At 37.0% G+C, this 18824-nt stretch overlaps 1 protein-coding gene across 1 annotated transcript; it reads left to right on the forward strand.

The window, feature by feature from the left end:
- Positions 16902 to 17794, forward strand: LOC109835445. The gene is made up of 2 exons (XM_020403427.1): positions 16902 to 17660; positions 17756 to 17794. The coding sequence occupies exons 1-2, from the start codon at positions 16902 to 16904 to the stop codon at positions 17792 to 17794; spliced, it is 798 nt and encodes a 265-aa protein (XP_020259016.1).

Here is an 18824-nt window from a genome sequence, read left to right on the forward strand (position 1 = left end):
AAATCACGGCAAGAACACAACTTTTACGTGGTTCGGCAAATAGCCTACGTCCACGGGGCAAGGAGGGGGAGATCTACTATTAGAGGGAGAGATACAACTAGGGTTTACAATCACACAATCTAAACCCTCACACAAACTCTCAGATCCCTCACACAAATACTCTCTTAAATGGATACACAAAAAACTAAAAAACAGCGGCTTCGTTTTTCTTCTGCAGTTTCGTCCGCCGCCAAGAGAAAAGTCAGTCGACTTTTTTTTTGTAATTTCCTCCTTCGCGAAACCCTCTGTAGCCGCCTTGAATTATTCCCCTGCCTTGCTCTTAACCCTAGGCTAAACATAGTTGGTATTTATATGAGATTAGCGGCCCGAAATCTCACACGGAAAGGAAACGAAAAATCACATGGGTGGCCCCCACGTTCACAATTCTCCACCTCGGTAAAGTTTTTCCAAACTGAGCCGACACCAAAGCATCCAAATGTCCCATTTGTTGTGTCCAGTACGAACTCAATCCACAATAAGTCGAGAACCCGAACGAGAGTCCAAACAATCTCACCCCCATCAACTAATCCAAACCGGCTGCATCGTAAAGACTGCCTATGTATCCTCTTGCCCAAGGAATCAAGCCGCCCGTAGTTCATCCAATGGTCTCGAAAGGCCTCAACACCGAAGAATGTTCAAAAGTTCCAAACAATGACCAAACTTAACACCTGAAATAACTTTGGTCAACATATCTGTAGGGTTATCCTTCGTGTGGACCTTCTCTAATATGACGTCTCCATCATCCAAAACATCACGAACAAAGTAAAATCTGACATCAATGTGCTTCGTGCGCGTATGATAAACCTGGTTCTTCGCCAAATAGATAGCTAACATGCTATCACAATATACCCAAAGGGTCTCCTGTGCATTCCCCAAGTTCTCCAATAATCCCTACAACCACAAAGCCTCCTTCACAGCTTCAGTCAACGCCATATACTCTGCCTCCGTAGTAGAGAGAGCCACTATAGACTGAAGTGTGCATCTCCAACATACCGGTGCTCCTGCTAGTGTAAACACATATCCGCTAGTAGACCGGCGCTTGTCCAGATCTCCCTCATAATCAGAATCCACGTAACCAATACAATCCTGCCATGTCTTCTCATTCTTCTGAAATACCAAACCAACATCCACGGTACCTTTAATATACCATAGAATCTACTTCAGGGCCTCCCAATGACCCTTCCCGGGGTCGTACATGTACCTAGATACCATGCTCATGGCCTGTGATAAATCTGGCATTGTACACACCATCGCATACATCAAGCTACCCATAACATTGGCATATGGAACTTTGGACATGTATTTCCGATCCTCAACTGAAACAGGTAACATCTTAGCTGATAGCTTAAAGTGGGGAGCTAATGGAGTACTCACCGCCTTGGCATTGCCATCATAACTGAATTTCTTCAGCATCTTCTGCAAGTAACTCCTCTGTGTTAACTTCAACCTCCCTTTCACCCTGTCTCTCTCGATCTCCATACCCAATATCTTCTTTGCTTCTCCAAGATCCTTCATATCAAATTCGGATGACAGCTCTTTTTTCAACTTTCTAATAGCTGAAGTATTCCTAGAAGCTATGAGCATATTATCAACATATAACGGCAAATAGATATACTCACCATTCTGTAACTTGTGCATGTAAACATACGGGTCATATGGGCTCCTCGTGTACCCTCGGCCAATCATAAAGCCGTCGAATCTCTTGTACCATTATCGCGGTGATTGCTTCAATCCGTAAAGAGACTTCTTCAGCTTGCATACTAATTCTTCCTTTCCTGCAACTTTGAACCCCATAGGTTGTGTCATGTAGATCTCCCTTCAGCTTGCATACTAATTCTTCCTTTCCTGCAACTTTGAACCCCATAGGTTGTGTCATGTAGATCTCTTCTTCTAAATCTCCATGTAGAAAGGCTGTCTTTACATCCATTTGGACCAAATCTAAATCCAGTTGTGCCACCAATGCCAACAGAATCCTAATCGACGAGTGCTTTACAACAGGTAAGAATACCTCATTGTAATCAACGCCCTCAAGTTGTGCATAACCCTTGGCAACCATCTGGCTTTGTACCGAATGTCCCCAATAGAATATCCCTCTTTCTTTGCATACACCCACTTGCATCCAATAGCCTTCTTACCCTTCGGTAGCTTTGCAAGTTCCCAAGTACCGTTCTTATGAAGAGACTGCACATCCTCCTCCATGGCTTCCCTCCACCTAATCGAATCAGAGTTTGACTCTGCTTCCTTGAATGTAGAAGGAACCAAATCATCAACGACTGCTGATAAAGCATATGCAACCATGACATCGTCATATCTAGCTGGCCGACGAATGTTTCTTCTTGGTCTATCAGCTGCAATAGACTCCTGAACATGACCATGTTCCTGGGTCACAACATCCACTGTATCCTCTAAATGTCCGGCTATCATCCCACCTATTCTAGTGTCACCTCTGTAGGAGCCTCAATAGGTACAATACTATCTGAAGTGGGTGGAGTCACATCATCCTCCACCTGATGCGATATCCCAACTGTCTGGTTTTCCTCCACCTGTTGAGGAACTTGAGGCTTCATCATGTACGCCTCGTCAAATGTGACATTCCTGATAACTTAAAGCCTTTAACACCTTCTCTAAATCCAACAAAGACTGCTTTCTTCGCTCTCGGATTCAATTTACCATCACTGACATGGTAATAAGCAGGACACCCAAATATCCGAAGCGACTCATAGTCACTAGCCACCGAGCCAGACCAACACTCCTTCGGAGTCTTCCCCTGTATTGTAGTGCACGACAACCTATTCACGAGATGGCTCGCATAAACCAATGCCTCGGTCCAAAAGGATCTTGACAATCCACTCTGTGTCGTCATACATCGCACCTTCTCCAGTAAGGTACGGTTTAACCTTTCAGCCACCCCGTTTTGTTGCGGTGTCTCACGTACTGTTGACAATCCACCGTTATCTGAACGTAGAGTCTTCACCTTTCTACCTGTCTGCAGCTCCACTTTTTTTTTTCACTCCACAAAAATATCCAGAACCTGATGTTTATGCTTCATCGGGTATACCCAATTCCTCCTGGAATAGTCATCAATAAAAGTGATAAAATAGTTGGCCCCACCAAGTGATGTGTGCTTGGAAGGGCCCCAAACATCTGTGTGAATGTAGTCTAATATACCTTGGGTATTGTGAATAGCGGTGCCGAATTTTACTTTTGTCTTCTTCCCAAGTATGTAATGTTCACACAGTTTCATCTTGCAAGTCTTCGCACCCTTCAATAGCCCCTGCTTCGCCAATACCTGCAGGGACTTATCACCAGTGTGTCCCAATCTCATATGCCATAAGCTGGTAGCATCTTCCTCTGTGGTAATCGAAGCTGCCAGACCTCCTGTTACTGTCTTACCCTTCAAGTAGTAAACTAAGCCAAAATGAATAATAATAATTTTATTTGAATTATGGAAAAATTTAAATTTTAATATTTTTTTAGAAAAATATCATTATCTAAAAGAAAAATGCTTGCATAAAAAGTAAAGATTTTTCCTACATCACTATGATCAACAAAAAAAATGATAAATGTAACTACAATCTACTGCTCATGATTTTCTAGAAAGAAATTTAATTAGAAGTATGAGGATCCACTCTGGATTTCCCAAAGAGTTTTTGGGCCGATGTTGTGAATACTACTGCATACTTTATCAACCGTGGGTCATCCACGGCTCTCAGTTATGGGATACCTAAAGAGGCTTGGACCGGAAAGAAGCTGAAGCTATGTAAAACCCTGTATTTTATTAGAAGTATATGTGAACTATTAGTGATAAATAGTTCTATGTGTGATAAATGACTTGAGGTCATGGATATACTTGGTAGCAAGAATCTAGACATGTATAAGTGTGGTTTCATAGAGTTCGTGCATTGGTTTTGGCTGAATAACCAAATATGCACGAATCTGGAAATAAATATCTGCCCAGTCGACTTATGAGTCGAGTCATGAGTCGACTAATGAGTCGACTCATGAGTCGACCTATGAGTCGTCTGACGGGCTGATTTCCAGCTTTTCTTTTATTTGCAGGTTGGGTTGGTTTTGTTTCGGGTTTGACCGCTTATATAAAATCTCTCCTACTCGAAACCAACTCGAAAACCCATCAGTTATCAGAGAAACCCTAGTCTCTCTCTCCCCTCAAAACCCTAGTTCGTTTTTAGCGATTTTTAGGGGATTTTTCGGAGGATTTCAGCGGGATTTGATGAGGTGCAGCATAGGAGATCTTTCTCTCTCGGATTCAGGAGTTTGTCAGCATACCAGAGGCGAGTAACATCTCGCCCAGCCCTACACCCACTATTTGTATAGTTTTATTTGGTTTTATTTCGATTTTATTGAGCCTAAATTACTATTTGTGTATAAAAATAGATCTTTATAGCATATGATGTGAAAATCGAATGTTTTTCAGTTTACAAAAGCTCACAAACGAATTTATAAATTAAGATCCAGATCTGGAATTTGTTTAAACATGATTTTTTATTGTAATTTAATGGTTTCAATACGTTTTTAAACATGAAGAAATATGTTTAGGGTTTTAATGCAAAATAATACATGCAAATCTTTCTTTTCTGTTGATGTACATGTGTTAGAATTGAATATATATTACTGGACATGAACAAAGAGAACCTTAGTTTTTATCAATTTTCGTAGATAATCATCGTAAGCAGAAAACTGGGGATTTTCTGCTCACTGTGACGCCCCTGGGTTCACACAAGGCTGCAGTTCAAGGTAAAACCAAGAATGTCAAACCTGTCATGCACCACACCGTGCAATAACATGTTTTACCATTATAATTACTATCTTTCTAGTAGAGTCAAATAACAGGTGTAGGTACAAAAGCAAGTAAAAGATAATACAAGAGTTAACTGATGAAATAATAGAGATCAAATTAATACTTCATCATCTAACATACTAAATTACAAGTCAATGTTTGAAGTGAATAGACTGGAATTTCTCAACAAGTCTAAAATACAAATGTCTGAATAAAAGGAAATAAGGCACACAGTCTTTACAACTTCTAGAAAACTCTCTCAAAATGTCTAAACAAAGCATACAGTGGAGCTCAAAAGTAAAATATAACTATAATAGAATAGCCGAAGTTAAAGTGCATCGCCATCAACCTGTGACTCTCCGGGCTCCAAGCTCGTTACCTGAAAGGGGGAGGGACAACGAACGTCAAAGCGCTAGCGAGCAACATCACAACCAACCCCAAGGACGAGTATTTGGTTGTGACATCTATATCATGACCAATCCTGCAGACCGGTCAAAGCTTGATCCAAAGTCAAAGAAGCTCTCTTTCATTGGCTATGGAGGAGATGAGTATGTGTACTCTTTCTGGGAACACGATGCGCGCAAGGTGGTGTGTAGTCGTGACGTCGTGTTCAATGATGATGCGGTGTACAAGACCAAAGAGGTGAGTGAGAGTCAGTTTTCTCCCTCTATTTTTCCAGATATTGCTAACAGTGAGGACGATAGTGAGATACTAGTCAGCATACAAGACGGAGACTAAGAGAACATGCCAGATGCACAACAACATGATCCAGTAGAGCTGCCAATCATAGTTTGCAAAGCTTCAAGAAATCCGAGGGTGCCAGAGAGGTACCTTTCCATCATGAATTATCTTCTCCTGAATGACAGTGGTGATCCAAAGAGCTATGAGGAGGTACAGCAGACGGAAAAAGCTTGGGGCGAGTGGGAGTCTGCCATGGAGGAAGAAATAAAATTCTTGACGAAGAATGAGACTTAGGAGCTCATAAAGCTTCCAAGAGGACGACAGACTCTTCACAATTGGTGGATTTATCGGGTCAAGGATGAAGCCGATGGACGGAGATGCTACAAGGTGAGGTTTATAGTGAAGGGTATGGGCAGAAAGCAGGGATAGACTATTTTGACATTTTCGCTCCCGTCGTCAAGTTAACCATGATCTGGAATGTGCTGAGCATTGTGGCAGTTCGAGATCTCCATCTAGAGAAGATAGATGTGAAGATGGCATTCCTTCATGGATATTTGGAGGAAGAGATTTATATGTATCAACCAGTGGGCTTCGAGGAACAAGATATGGAGGGCATCATGTGTCGCCTGCACAAGAGCTTGTATGGCCTGAAGCAAGCTCCACGACATCGGTACATGAAGTTTGAGAACTTTATGGAGGAGAACAATTTTTTCAAATGCGACGCAAACCACTGCTGCTTCATCAAGAGGTATGGCGAATCCTATGTGATACTTTTGATTTATGTTGATGACATGTTGATTGCAGGACCCGACTTAGCCTGCATTGAGGAACTCAAGAGGCGTCTCTCCGAGTCCTTTGAGATGAAGGATCTAGGTCCAGCAAACCAGATTCGTAGGATGAGGATCATCAGAAACAGATCAGCACGTAGGTCGAGGTTATCTCAGAAGGCCTATATTGAGAAGATTCTTGAAAAGTTTGGCATGAAGAAAGCTAAACCGGTGGGCTCGCCGTTTTCTTGCCATTTCAAACTACCGAAGACCCAAGCACCAGAGATTACTGAAGAGCATGAGTTCATGGCCAACATACCATAAGCATCTACCGTTTGGAGTTTGATGTATGCGATAGTGTGCACGAGGCCAGATATTGCATAAGGAGTAGGGGTTGTGAGCCGCTTCATGAGCAATCCAGGGAAGCATCACTGGGTGCCGTCAAGTGGCTTCTATGCTACTTGAGATACTCATCTGACCGCTGTCTTGAGTATGACAGGGCGGATTTAAAGTTAGAGGGCTTTTGTGATGCAGACTAAACCGGGGACATAGACTCACACTAGTAAAAAACTGAGCGTTAACGACGGGGTATTGGCGACGGATTTGAAATCCATCGCCAATACAAACATTGGCGACAAAACATTAGCGGGGGTAGTTTCCGTCGCCAATGTTTGTATTGGCGACGGATTTCAATCCGTCGCCAATGATTTTCCGTCGCCCATAACCTTCGGCGACGGGAAAACATTAGGGACAGATCAAATCCGTTGCCAATAAGTATTGACGATGGATTCGAATCCGTCGCCAATAAGTATTAGCGATGGATTCGATCCATCACTAATGTTCCGTCGCCAATACTTATTGGCGACGGTTTCGATCCGTCATCAATAAGTATTGGTGACGGATTAGATCCGTCACCAATGTTTCGTCGCCAATACTTATTGGTAACGGATTCGAATATGTCGCCAATACTTATTAGCGACGGATCGAACCCGTCACCAATGTTTTTTTCGTCGCCAATACTTATTAGTGACGGATGCGATCCATTGTCAATGCTAATGTGTCCATCGTAAAAAAATTAACATTAGTGATTGATTATCTTATTGTTCATGAGTGGCCCCACAAAAAATTAAGAACTATTTTAATATTAGTCCCTCAAATCTATAATATTTTAAATGTAGTCCACCAAATTATGTAAATTGTTAACACATCTAGAATGTAAATGAACCAAATAATTAACAAATAGTTCAATAATTGTTCAAATATATTCAGTCATATTCGATCCCGTAGTTCATTTAATAAATTCAAGTTTGCTAACGATTAGAATTTGACCAGATGTATATTTGATTCGTTTGTTTATTAAATATTTGTTTAAAATTTACCACATGTTATTTGTATTATTGCACATATGATGTCATATTTGTGAGTTTTTGGCTTCATCTTTCATTAGTTTAGAGAAAATGATGAGAAAAATAAAAATGATGAGAATATGGTGAGAGACCAATGAAGATATCATTTTTAGTTATAAGCGTTATGAACATGAAACCATATTGATTTTGCTAATGATATACTAGAACTTATCATAGCTCTTTTCAATGAATTAGGAGTTTTATGTTACTTTTAAAATTTGTTTTTTACTCTTTATGCTAACAGATTCGATGAGCTTTACTATTCTTTATGCTAGCAGATTCTATGTTAGTTTTAAAATTTATTTTTTATTTTTCAAATTTATTTTTTATTTTTAAAATTTATTTTTTGTATTTGAGTTTGCTAACGATTAGAATTTGACCAGATGTATATTCAATTCGTTTGTCTATTAAATATTCATTTAAAATTGATCACAAGTTATTATTTGTATTTTATTCATATATGATGTCGTGTTTTAACCACTTACTTAAGTTTTATATATCGATTTTAAGAGTCACATAATCTTAAAATCTATTTTCTAATTAAATTTTGATTTAAATATATACACATTATATATATAGTATTCACATAATCTTAAAATCTATTTTCTAATTAAATTTTGATTTAAATATATACACATTATATATATAGTATATCGGAATAATTCTTATTTATGAATTTTAAAAATTTTGATTTAAATATATACACATTATATATATAGTATATCGGAATAATTCTTATTTATGAATTTTATTAATACTTGAAAATTAAATTCTTTAGTGAAATAGATATACTTTGATATTCGATAAGTATTCATGAGTTTTTGGCTTCGACTTTGATTGGTTTAGAGAAAATGATGCTAAAAGTGAAAATAATGAGAAAATGGTGAGAAATCGGGGAGATCATTTTTAGTTATACGTATTACGCACATGTAACCATATTGATATTGCTAATAATATACCAGAACTTATCATAGCCCTTTTTAATTAATTAGGAATATGATATATATTGGAGATGTTGGTTGGATTTGGGTTTCCACGATGTAATGGGACAACTATAGGTCCAAATGGGTTGGATTTTTATAATTAAAATTTAAGAGATAGTGGGAATAATAGTTAGAGCAAAGATGATATATGTTGGAGTAAAAAGAAGTTTTTAATGGATTTGGGGGATGTAATAAAAATTTTCATGATTTGAGTGACTAATTTTGAAATATTAAAGATTTGTTAGTGTTTTTTTATATATCTTTATGACTTTTTATTAGTTTATTTCATTTTCCCAGAACTAAAAGAAAATTTTCATAAAACTTTGTTTGTTTCAACAATATTTTGGGATTTGGAATACTATAATTTGTAATATTTTGTTTGTTCAAACTCAAATTATAGCATTACAAACTTTGGAATTTGAAATCCATAGTTGTAGCAAAACAAGTTTTAGGATTACCATAGGTAATAAATGGTGAATATAAGAACTTTTTTTTATTACTTTTTGGAATTAGAAATTCATAATTTGAATAAAGCTTTTGAAATCCACCCGACATCCCACATGAAAAAGAGGATTTTGCAAATCCTAAAATATATTACTTTTTTATTATTTAGGGATTTAATATCCTAAAACTTATTTTGAAACAAACAAGTTTTATGGAATTATAAAACCCAAAAAAACTCTTTTGACATCCCAAAACTTGAAATCCACACCATATCCAAAAAAAAAATGAAATAAACACCCCCTAAATATATCCCTAAAACTGTCTTTCTCTGTTCTCTTCTTTAACCTGCTTCCCCCGAAAAATTTCCTCCAAATTCAAAAATCTCGCCCCCTCTAAAAACCCTAACCCCAATCTCTGAAACCCCTCATCTCAAACTCCCAAGAACCGCCTCCTCTTCATCATCATCGTCGTCTCCATACCTCAGACCCCTCATCATCATCGTCTCCATCCTCTTCATCACCATCCTTGTCTCCATCCCCTTAGTGACTGTCTCCACGGCCGCTCCCTCTGGCACCTCCGCCTTCGGCGCCGACGAGCCCATTTTCTTTGTGAGACTAAGGTTTCTCTCCTTCTCTCTTTTGACAGCTAAAAGAAACGTGCAATTTGTTAATTTATACTTTCTATTACACTCGTTTTTTACTTTTTGTTTGATCATAAGCTTTTCTTGATTAGTTAATTTGTGACATAAAGTTTACAAGTTTACATTTTGCAATTGACCAGTGAGTTTTCCTTTTAAAATATATCAGATTTTAAAGAACAACTTCAGATTTAAGGTTTTGGTGAGAATTTTTCTTTGGGTTCTTTCATGATTTTGTGATGTTGATGAAAAGGGAGGCAGGGAGATGAGATAATAAAACAAAAACATGCAATTTGTTACCCCAAAATCTAAGGAATAATTAAAAGCCAGGTTTTCTTTGTGAGACTAAGGTTGTTGTCATTTTCTTTCAGTGCTATTGTTAGATTGTTGCATAGTTTATATAGAAACACTACAAATTTTTTTCTTATATATTCTACCTATATTTAACGAAAAAAGATACTAACTTTTAGCGTAAATGTGGTTGTTGATGGGTTAATCGTGAATCTTGGTATAGACACAAATATCACTTTGGTGATCTCTTTTAGTATAATTATTCTGCCAAATTTTTTTCTGTAATTGCATTTGGCGGCAAAATACCACATTGATATCATTTACCAGGAAAATAATAAGGGGATTGATTTGAAAATTAGATGCATATATCATTTCATTCGAGTTTGTGCGGGTCAAGAAGACTACAACAGGCTCAGGCCTCTTAGCTACAGGGGAGCTGATGTCTTCCTCCTAGCATTCTCCCTCATCAGCAGGGCTAGTTTCAAGAATGTCAGCAAGAAAGTAAAGCTTGAATCCTTTTCCTCTAATATAATGTTATCAACTATAGAATGTCAGCAAGAAGACTACAACACTAGGTACAACATTATCTTTGCTCCTGTATCGGTTATTCATACTTTCTTAGTTGTCTCATCCAGTGATCGACAAGTAATTTCCAAAAAGTTTTAAGTTCTAATACAACTTAAACTGAGTATAGTTCCCTGTTAGAGAGAATGGAATCTGTGAAATTTATTGGTTTCTATATAACTGCTATGATGGTAGAGTATTCATCCTAGATTAAAAGTAACAAGGATATCTCATTATGTATGAATATGACATGTCTTGTCTCAAATATATCCATTTGGAGGATATGTGAATATATTGCAAACATAGAATAATTTAAAATAGGTTAAACTACACAACCCCCCCCCCCCCCCCCCCCCCCCCCCCGAACTTTCAGAGTTTTGCAACAAAACCGCAATAACATAATGAGTAGAGCGAGCCAGATGCTTCGGGGTTGGAGGAGTAGACTTAAGAGTCAATACTTAACGGATATAACCATTAATTAGAAGTGGATTCATCAGCTTGATAAGAGGGTTTCTCCTTATAATTGGATGACTCTCATTATCGAGTGGGAGGGTGAGAAGAAGGTGAGTTGTTTTTAATTCACTATATTACCACCGCATATACTAAAAAAATTACTTTATTTTGAAGGGTAAATGTTTGATAGCATCGGCTAATCGCGGTGCAAAGCCATATGATCACTTTCTGGGAGCTACTCACTACGCTCGGATCGAGCATAAATATTTGTGTGAAATCCGGTTAGATCAATATATTAAAACTCAACTCATGTTACTAGTTTCATATTTTATTAGAAATAACTTAAAATTTGATTATTCACAGGACGCCTTGACTATGCCGCCAACTCTTCTTGCTAGAAGAGCATATACACCCCCCGAGGGCTATGATAAGGAGGAAAAGATGACAAAAATTAAGGATATGCATGTGAGTATAAATTTAATTTTATATTTGCACACATACATTTATGAAGACATCTTCTGCATAAATTTTCTGCGTATGATGCTAGATATGCTCTTCTCGATGTTTTTTAAATTTTCATGTTTCTCGATGATATTCCATTTAAAATCCTTGAATACTGAATGTTTTATAATAATTCACAATTAAATACTAATATTAATAAATATAAAAAATCAATCAAGAGAAGATGTAGAAGTTTTCATATGCAGACAACTTTTATTTCTCGAAATTGTATAGGCTGTAAAATTTCCTTACATAAATTTCATTATATCTACACAAGTTGTATGGAATTTTTATATGCGTGGAACTGGTTACTCAAATGTGTGTAAGTATGTGTAAATTCTCACATATGATATTTAAAATTTTATTTTATAAAATTTCTATGTTGAAGTATTTCTAAAATTTGCATATGCATGTATCAGTTGAAGTATTTCTAAAATTTGCATATGCATGTATCAGATTTTGACCGAGTGTGTAAGCAAATAAGTACTGCATATTTTCTATGAAATTAGATGAGTTCAGTGGAAGAGAAGATTGTATTGCTCATGTGTTCAGGTGCTACTAAGACTTTAATCCATTTACTATTCGTCATTGTCCAAGAATTTTATGCTTCGAAGAAAAACTCCATACCTCGAGGACCATCTGTCATTAGAGATTTACACAGGAACATCCACATGAGTAGGATATTGGGCGGATCAAGCTCAAGTTGTGTTGATTATCGTAGGATACGTAGGGGACCATTCATAAATTTAGCAATATTATTGCGAGAGGGAGGGATTCTGAAGGACACCATACCTGTATTAGAAAATCTGTTGCTGGTAACAAATTATATAGATGAAAAGGTAGGGGTAATCGTTAAGTCTATTGTTGTTTTAATTGCCACAAAAGGCATCATGTTCAGAATATATCGATTTTAAGACTCACATAATCTTAAAATCTATTTTCTAATTAAATTTTGATTTATATATATACACATCATATATATAGTATATCAGAATAATTCTTATTTATGAATTTTAATAATACTTGAAAATTAAATTCTTTAGCAAAATAGATATACTTTGATATTCTATAAGTATTCATATGTTTTTGGCTTTGACTTTGATTAGTTTAGAGAAAATGATGCGAATAGTGAAAATAATGAGAAAATGGTGAGATACCAAGGAGATCATTTTTAGTTATACGTGTTACGCACATGTAACCATATTGATATTGTTAATGATATACGCGAACTTATTATAGCCCTTTTTAATTAATTAGGATTATGATATATATTGGAGAAATTGGTTGGATTTGGGTTTCCACGTTGTAATGGGACAACTATAGGTCCAAATGGGTTGGATTTTTATAATTAAAAGTTAATAGATACTGGGAATAATAGTTAGAGCAAAGATGATATATGTTGGAGAAAAAAGAAGTTTTTAATGGATTTGGGGATGTAATAGAAATTTCCATGATTTGAGTGACTAATTTTGAAATATTAAAGATTTGTTAGTGTTTTTTATATATCTTTATAACTTTTTATTAGTTTATTTCATTTTCCCAGAACTAAAAGGAAATTTCCATAAAACTATATTTGTTTCAACAATATTTTGGGATTTGGAATACTATAATTTGTAATATTTTATTTGTTTCAAACTCAAATTATAGCATTACAAATTTTGGAATTTGAAATCCATAGTTGTAGCAAACAAGTTTTAGGATTAGCATAGGTAATAAATGGTGAATATAAGAACTTTTTTTATTACTTTTTGGAACTTGAAATCCATAATTTGTATAAAGCTTTTGAAATCCACCCTACATCCCACATGAAAAAGAGGATTTTGCAAATCCTTAAATATATTACTTTTTTATTATTTGGGGATTTAATATCCTAAAACTTATTTTGAAACAAACAAGTTTTATAGAAATCTAAAACCCAAAAAAACTCTTTTTACATCCCAAAACTTGAAATCCACACCATATCCCAAAAAAAAGAAACAAACACCCCCTAAATATATCCCTAAAACTGTCTCCATTTTCTTCTTTAACCCGCTTCCCCCCAAAAGTTTCCCCCAAATTCAAAAATCTCGCCCCCTCTAAAATCCCTAACCCCAATCTTTGAAACCCCTCATCTCAAACTCCTAAGAACCGCCTCCTCTTCATCATCATCGTTGTCTCCATACCCTCAGACCCCTCATCATCGTCGTCTCCGTCCTCTTCACCACCATCCTCGTCTCTATCCCCTTAGTGACTGTCCCCACTGCCGCTCCCTCTGTCACCTCCGCCTTCGCCACCGATGAGCCTATTTTCTTTGTGAGACTAAGGTTTCTCTCCCTCTCTTTTTTGACAGCTAAAAGAAACGTGCAATTTGTTAATTTATACTTTCTATTACACTCTTAAATATTGTGTTTTTAACTTTTCGTTTGATCATAAGATTTTCTTGATTAGTTAATTTGTGACACAAAGTTTACAAGTTTACATTTTGTAATTGACCAGTGAATTTTCCTTTTAAAATATATTAGATTTTAAAGAACAACTTCAGATTTAAGGTCGGTTTTTGGTGAGAAATTTTCTTTGGGTTCTTTCATGATTTTGTGATGTTGAAGAAAAAGAGAGGCAGGAAGATGAGATAATAAAACAAAAACATACAATTTGTTACCCCAAAATCTAAGGAATAATTAAAAGCCTGATTTTCTTTGTGAGACTAAGGTTGTTGTCATTTTCTTTCTGCGCTATTGTTATATTGTTGCAAAGTTTATATAGAAACACTACAAATTTTTCTCTTAAATATTCTACCTATATTTAATGAAAAAAGATACTAACTTTTAGCGCAAATGTGGTTGTTGATGGGTTAATCGTGAATCTTGGTATAGACACAAATATCACTTTGGTGATCTCTTTTAGTATAATTAGTCTGCCAAAAAATTTTCCGTAATTGCATTTGGAGGCAAAATACCACATTGATATCATTTACCAGGAAAATAATAAGGGGCTTTATTTGAAAATTAGATGCATATATCAATTCATTCAAGTTTGTGCAGGTCAAGAAGACTACAACAGGCTCAGGCCTCCTAGCTACAGAGGAGCTGATGTCTTCGTCCTAGCATTCTCCCTCATCAACAGGGCTAGTTTCAAGAATGTCAGCAAGAAAGTAAAGCTTGAATCCTTTTCCTCTTATATAATACTATGAAGCACAGATTCACCCCCAATGGCCACGAATCCGTGTCCGACACGAACCGGACACGGATTCGTGCCCGACACGCGCACGACATGTAAAGAACACGGTCAATCCGTGTCCGACACGGGTCAATGGTCAAGAGAGGGGGGGGGACACGGTCAAACAGGGTATGGACACGGTTAGGATACGGCTGTGATGCAAAGAAAAAAAAACGGATGAAAAAATTAAACCCGAAACCCAAACCCAAACCCAATCCCCCAAAACAAAACCCTATCTCACTTACCTGAAGCCGACGCCGCCACAACTCTGAGCTCTTTTTGCTCCTTTGTCGCTCGACCCAAACCCAATCCCCCAAAACTAAACCCTAATCTCCTCGACCTCGAAGCTCGACGAACTGACGAAGAACTGACGAAGATCTCCTCTTCCTCGACCTCGACGCTCGACCAAGATCTCATCATCCTCGACCTCGACGCTCGACGAAGATCTCATCGTCCTCGACCTCAACGCTCGAAGCTCGACGCTCGACGAACAGGTCAGTCTCTCTCTCTCTCTCGATCTTCGTCTCTCTGGATCTGAGTCCCTCTCTCTATCTCATTCTTTCTCTCTCTTTTCTCTTCGTCTCTCTCCCTCTCTGTTGATCTCTCCCGAGTCTCTCTCTCTCAGTCTCTCTTATTCTCTTTCTTAATCTCTTTCTCTCTCTCTCTCTCTCTCAATCTCTCTCTCTCTCTCAATCGTTCTCTTCATCTCTCTTATTCTCTTTTTCTATCTCTCAATCTCTCCGTCCCTCTCAGTCTCTCATATCTTAGTTTTTTTTGAGAAAACTAACTTTTTTGTTACTTATGCAGCTTCTTGATATTGCTGAGCAAGTCACAGATCTACAATCCTATTCTTTATTTGGTAATTTATTTTTTCAATTTTAGTTTCAATTTCAGTTATAATTTCCTAACATATGAATATTTTTTTAATTTCAATTTTAGTTTTAATTTCCTAACATATGAATATTTTTTTGAGAAAAAATTATTATACAAATGAATTATTTGTTAGGCAATGAATTATTTGTTAGACAATGAATTATTAGTTAGACAATGAATTATTTGTTAGACAATGAATTATTAGTTAGACAATGAATTATTACACAAATGAATTATTTGTTAGTCAATAAATTATTACACAAATGAATTATTTGTTAGTCAATAATTTTGTTAGTCAATAAATTATTACACAAATGAATTGTTACACAAATGAATTATTACACAAATGAATTATTTGTTAGTCAATAATTTTGTTAGTCAATGAATTATTACACAAATGAATTATTACACAAATGAATATAGATATTTAATGAATGAATTACAGATATTTATTTTCGCAATTGTGTTGGAAATTTTGATTGATCATTCATCCTTGCTCATTGCTGCTTAACTCTAAGTATAATCTGTAAAAAGAAAAACAAAGTCAGTGAGCAACAACTTATTAATTAGTATAATTAGAAAAAAGAGCTTAAAATAGTAATTTGCATGCTAACTACTAAATTATAAACATGTAAATACTTAATTGTTAATCACTTAATTTTTAACTAAAAACATATTTCATATTTTAAATGAAAATACATTTATAATTTGTACTTGTTACTTGTTGTTTATACTAAATCGAGATTTTTGTATTACGTTCCATATATGTTATGGTTTAATATTTAATTAGTACTTGTTACTTGTTGTTTATAGCAATGGAAGCAGGAGGTAGTTCTGGTGGTGTACAGTCTGTTCAAGATGATCACACTCCTTTGTGGAAGTATGTCACAAAGTTGGAGAAGATTGGTAAAGGAGGGGGGAATTGGCAGTGGATGTGTAGTTATTGCAGTGAAGTATTTACATCCTCCTACTCAAGGGGCAAGGAATTAAAATGTGCAAATGTGTTAAGCCGCATAATTTGAGAGACATGCAAACTAATGCGGATCAAGCAGAAGCAAGGGTGAGGGCTTCTATGCCTAGGACAGTGACGCTGCCAGGTTCTTCAGCGTCAAGTGCAGTAGCAGGAAGTCAAAGCATGCCTTCTCGTCTAAGTGAGCCAAAAAGGAGGAGGGGATTCACCACCGTTGAACAAGCCTTCAATACAGGGGCAAGAGATGAATTGGATTCAATGATTGCAAGGATGTAGGGGCAAGAGATGAATTGGATTCAATGATTGCAAGGATGTTCTATACCGGTGGGCTGTCATTTAATTTAGCAAGAAATCCTTATTTCTCCAAGATGATCATATATGCCGCAAGCAATTCAATTACCGGTTACAAGCCTCTGGGTTATAATTCTTTGAGGACCACTCTTTTGCAACGTGAGAAGGCTCACGTAGAGAGGTTGTTGGAACCCATCAAGAGCACATGGAAGCAGAAGGGGGTCTCTATTTGTAGTGATGGCTGGGCAGATGCACAGAGGAGGCCACTGATAAATTTCATTGCGGTCTCAGACAACGGGCCAATGTTCTTGCACTGTGTGAATGCTGAGGGAGAGCAGAAGAATAAATATTTCATTGCAGAGAAGCTTGAAGCTTGCATTAGAGAGGTGGGGCCTCAAAATGTGATCCAAATCATTACTGATAATGCTTCGGCATGCAAGGCCGCAGGGGCAGTTGTGGAGGGCAAATTTCCACATATCTTCTGGACTCCATGTGTTGTTCACACCCTCAATCTTGCCCTTAAGAATATTTGTGCTGCGAAGAATACAGAGGCTAATGCAATTGCTTATGCAGAGTGCAGCTGGATTACAGAGGTATATGATGATGCTTTGATGATTAAGAACTTCATCATGAATCACTCAATGAGGCTGGCTATGTTCAATGAGCATTCGAAGATGAAGCTTCTTTCAATTGCTGATACTCGATTTGCTTCATGGATCATCATGCTAAAGAGGTTCACTGTGATCAAGAGAAGCCTCCAAGATATGGTTCTTAGCGACCGTTGGAGCTCGTACAGAGATGATGATGTGGGAAAAGCACAGTTTGTTAAGGAGAAAGTGCTTGATGATTTGTGGTGGGATAGGGTGGATTATATTATTACTTTCACTACTCCTATATATGATATGATTTGGCTCACCGATACCGACAAGCCCAGCCTTCATTTGGTATATGATATGTGGGATACAATGATTGAGAAGGTGAAGACTGTTATTTATAGACATGAGAGCAAAAGAGAAAATGACCCCTCCTCATTTTATGATGTCATACACAAGATCTTGGAGGATAGATGGAATAAGAGCAACACGCCACTTGAGTGCTTGGCGCACTCTTTGAATCCAAGGTAATAATTTAGATTATGTTATCAATTCATTATTTTAGATGTGATTATTTCTATTAATAATGTCTAATTCTATGTTAAATTTTAATAGATATTATCACGAGACATGGCTCAATGAGAATATCCATCGGCAAGCACCCCATCAAGATGAGGAGATCTCTTCGGAAAGATCCAAGTGTCTGAGGAGATATTATCCTAATGCCGATGAACGGAGGACGGTTAACTTGGAATTTGCTAGATTCTCGGCTGCTCTTGACACTTTTAGGGATCCAGATTCTCTTACCGATAGAGGATTGATGGATCCAAAATCATGGTGGGCACTCTATGGATCCTCAACTCCAAATCTTCAAGCATTGGCCTTAAAGATTCTAGGCCAACCCTGCTCATCCTCTTGCTGCGAAAGGAATTGGAGTACATACTCATTCATTCACTCTTTGAAGAGGAACAAGATGACACCGTCAAGTGTAGAAGATCTTGTGTATGTGCATAGCAATCTTCGTTTGCTTTCTCGATCATCCCAAGAATATCAAGAAGGAGAATCGAGGCTGTGGGATATTGGTGGAGATGCATTCGACTCATTTCAGGGTGCCGGTATTCTTGATGTCGCCACCTTGTCTCTTGATGAACCCACCATGGAGGCTGTATTGTTTGCTGATGATGAAGGCAATGAAGAAGTCATTGGACTAGCTTCCACTCCATCTTGATGTATTTTTTGTTTACAAACTTGTTATTTTGTGATAGAATGAGTAGAGTATGTACTCTAATTCCTTTTTGTTTACAAACTTGTTATTTTGTGATAGAATGAGTATGTACT

Source organism: Asparagus officinalis, chromosome 3, assembly GCF_001876935.1.
Source record: "Asparagus officinalis chromosome 3, Aspof.V1, whole genome shotgun sequence".
Taxonomy (NCBI): Eukaryota; Viridiplantae; Streptophyta; class Magnoliopsida; order Asparagales; family Asparagaceae; genus Asparagus; species Asparagus officinalis.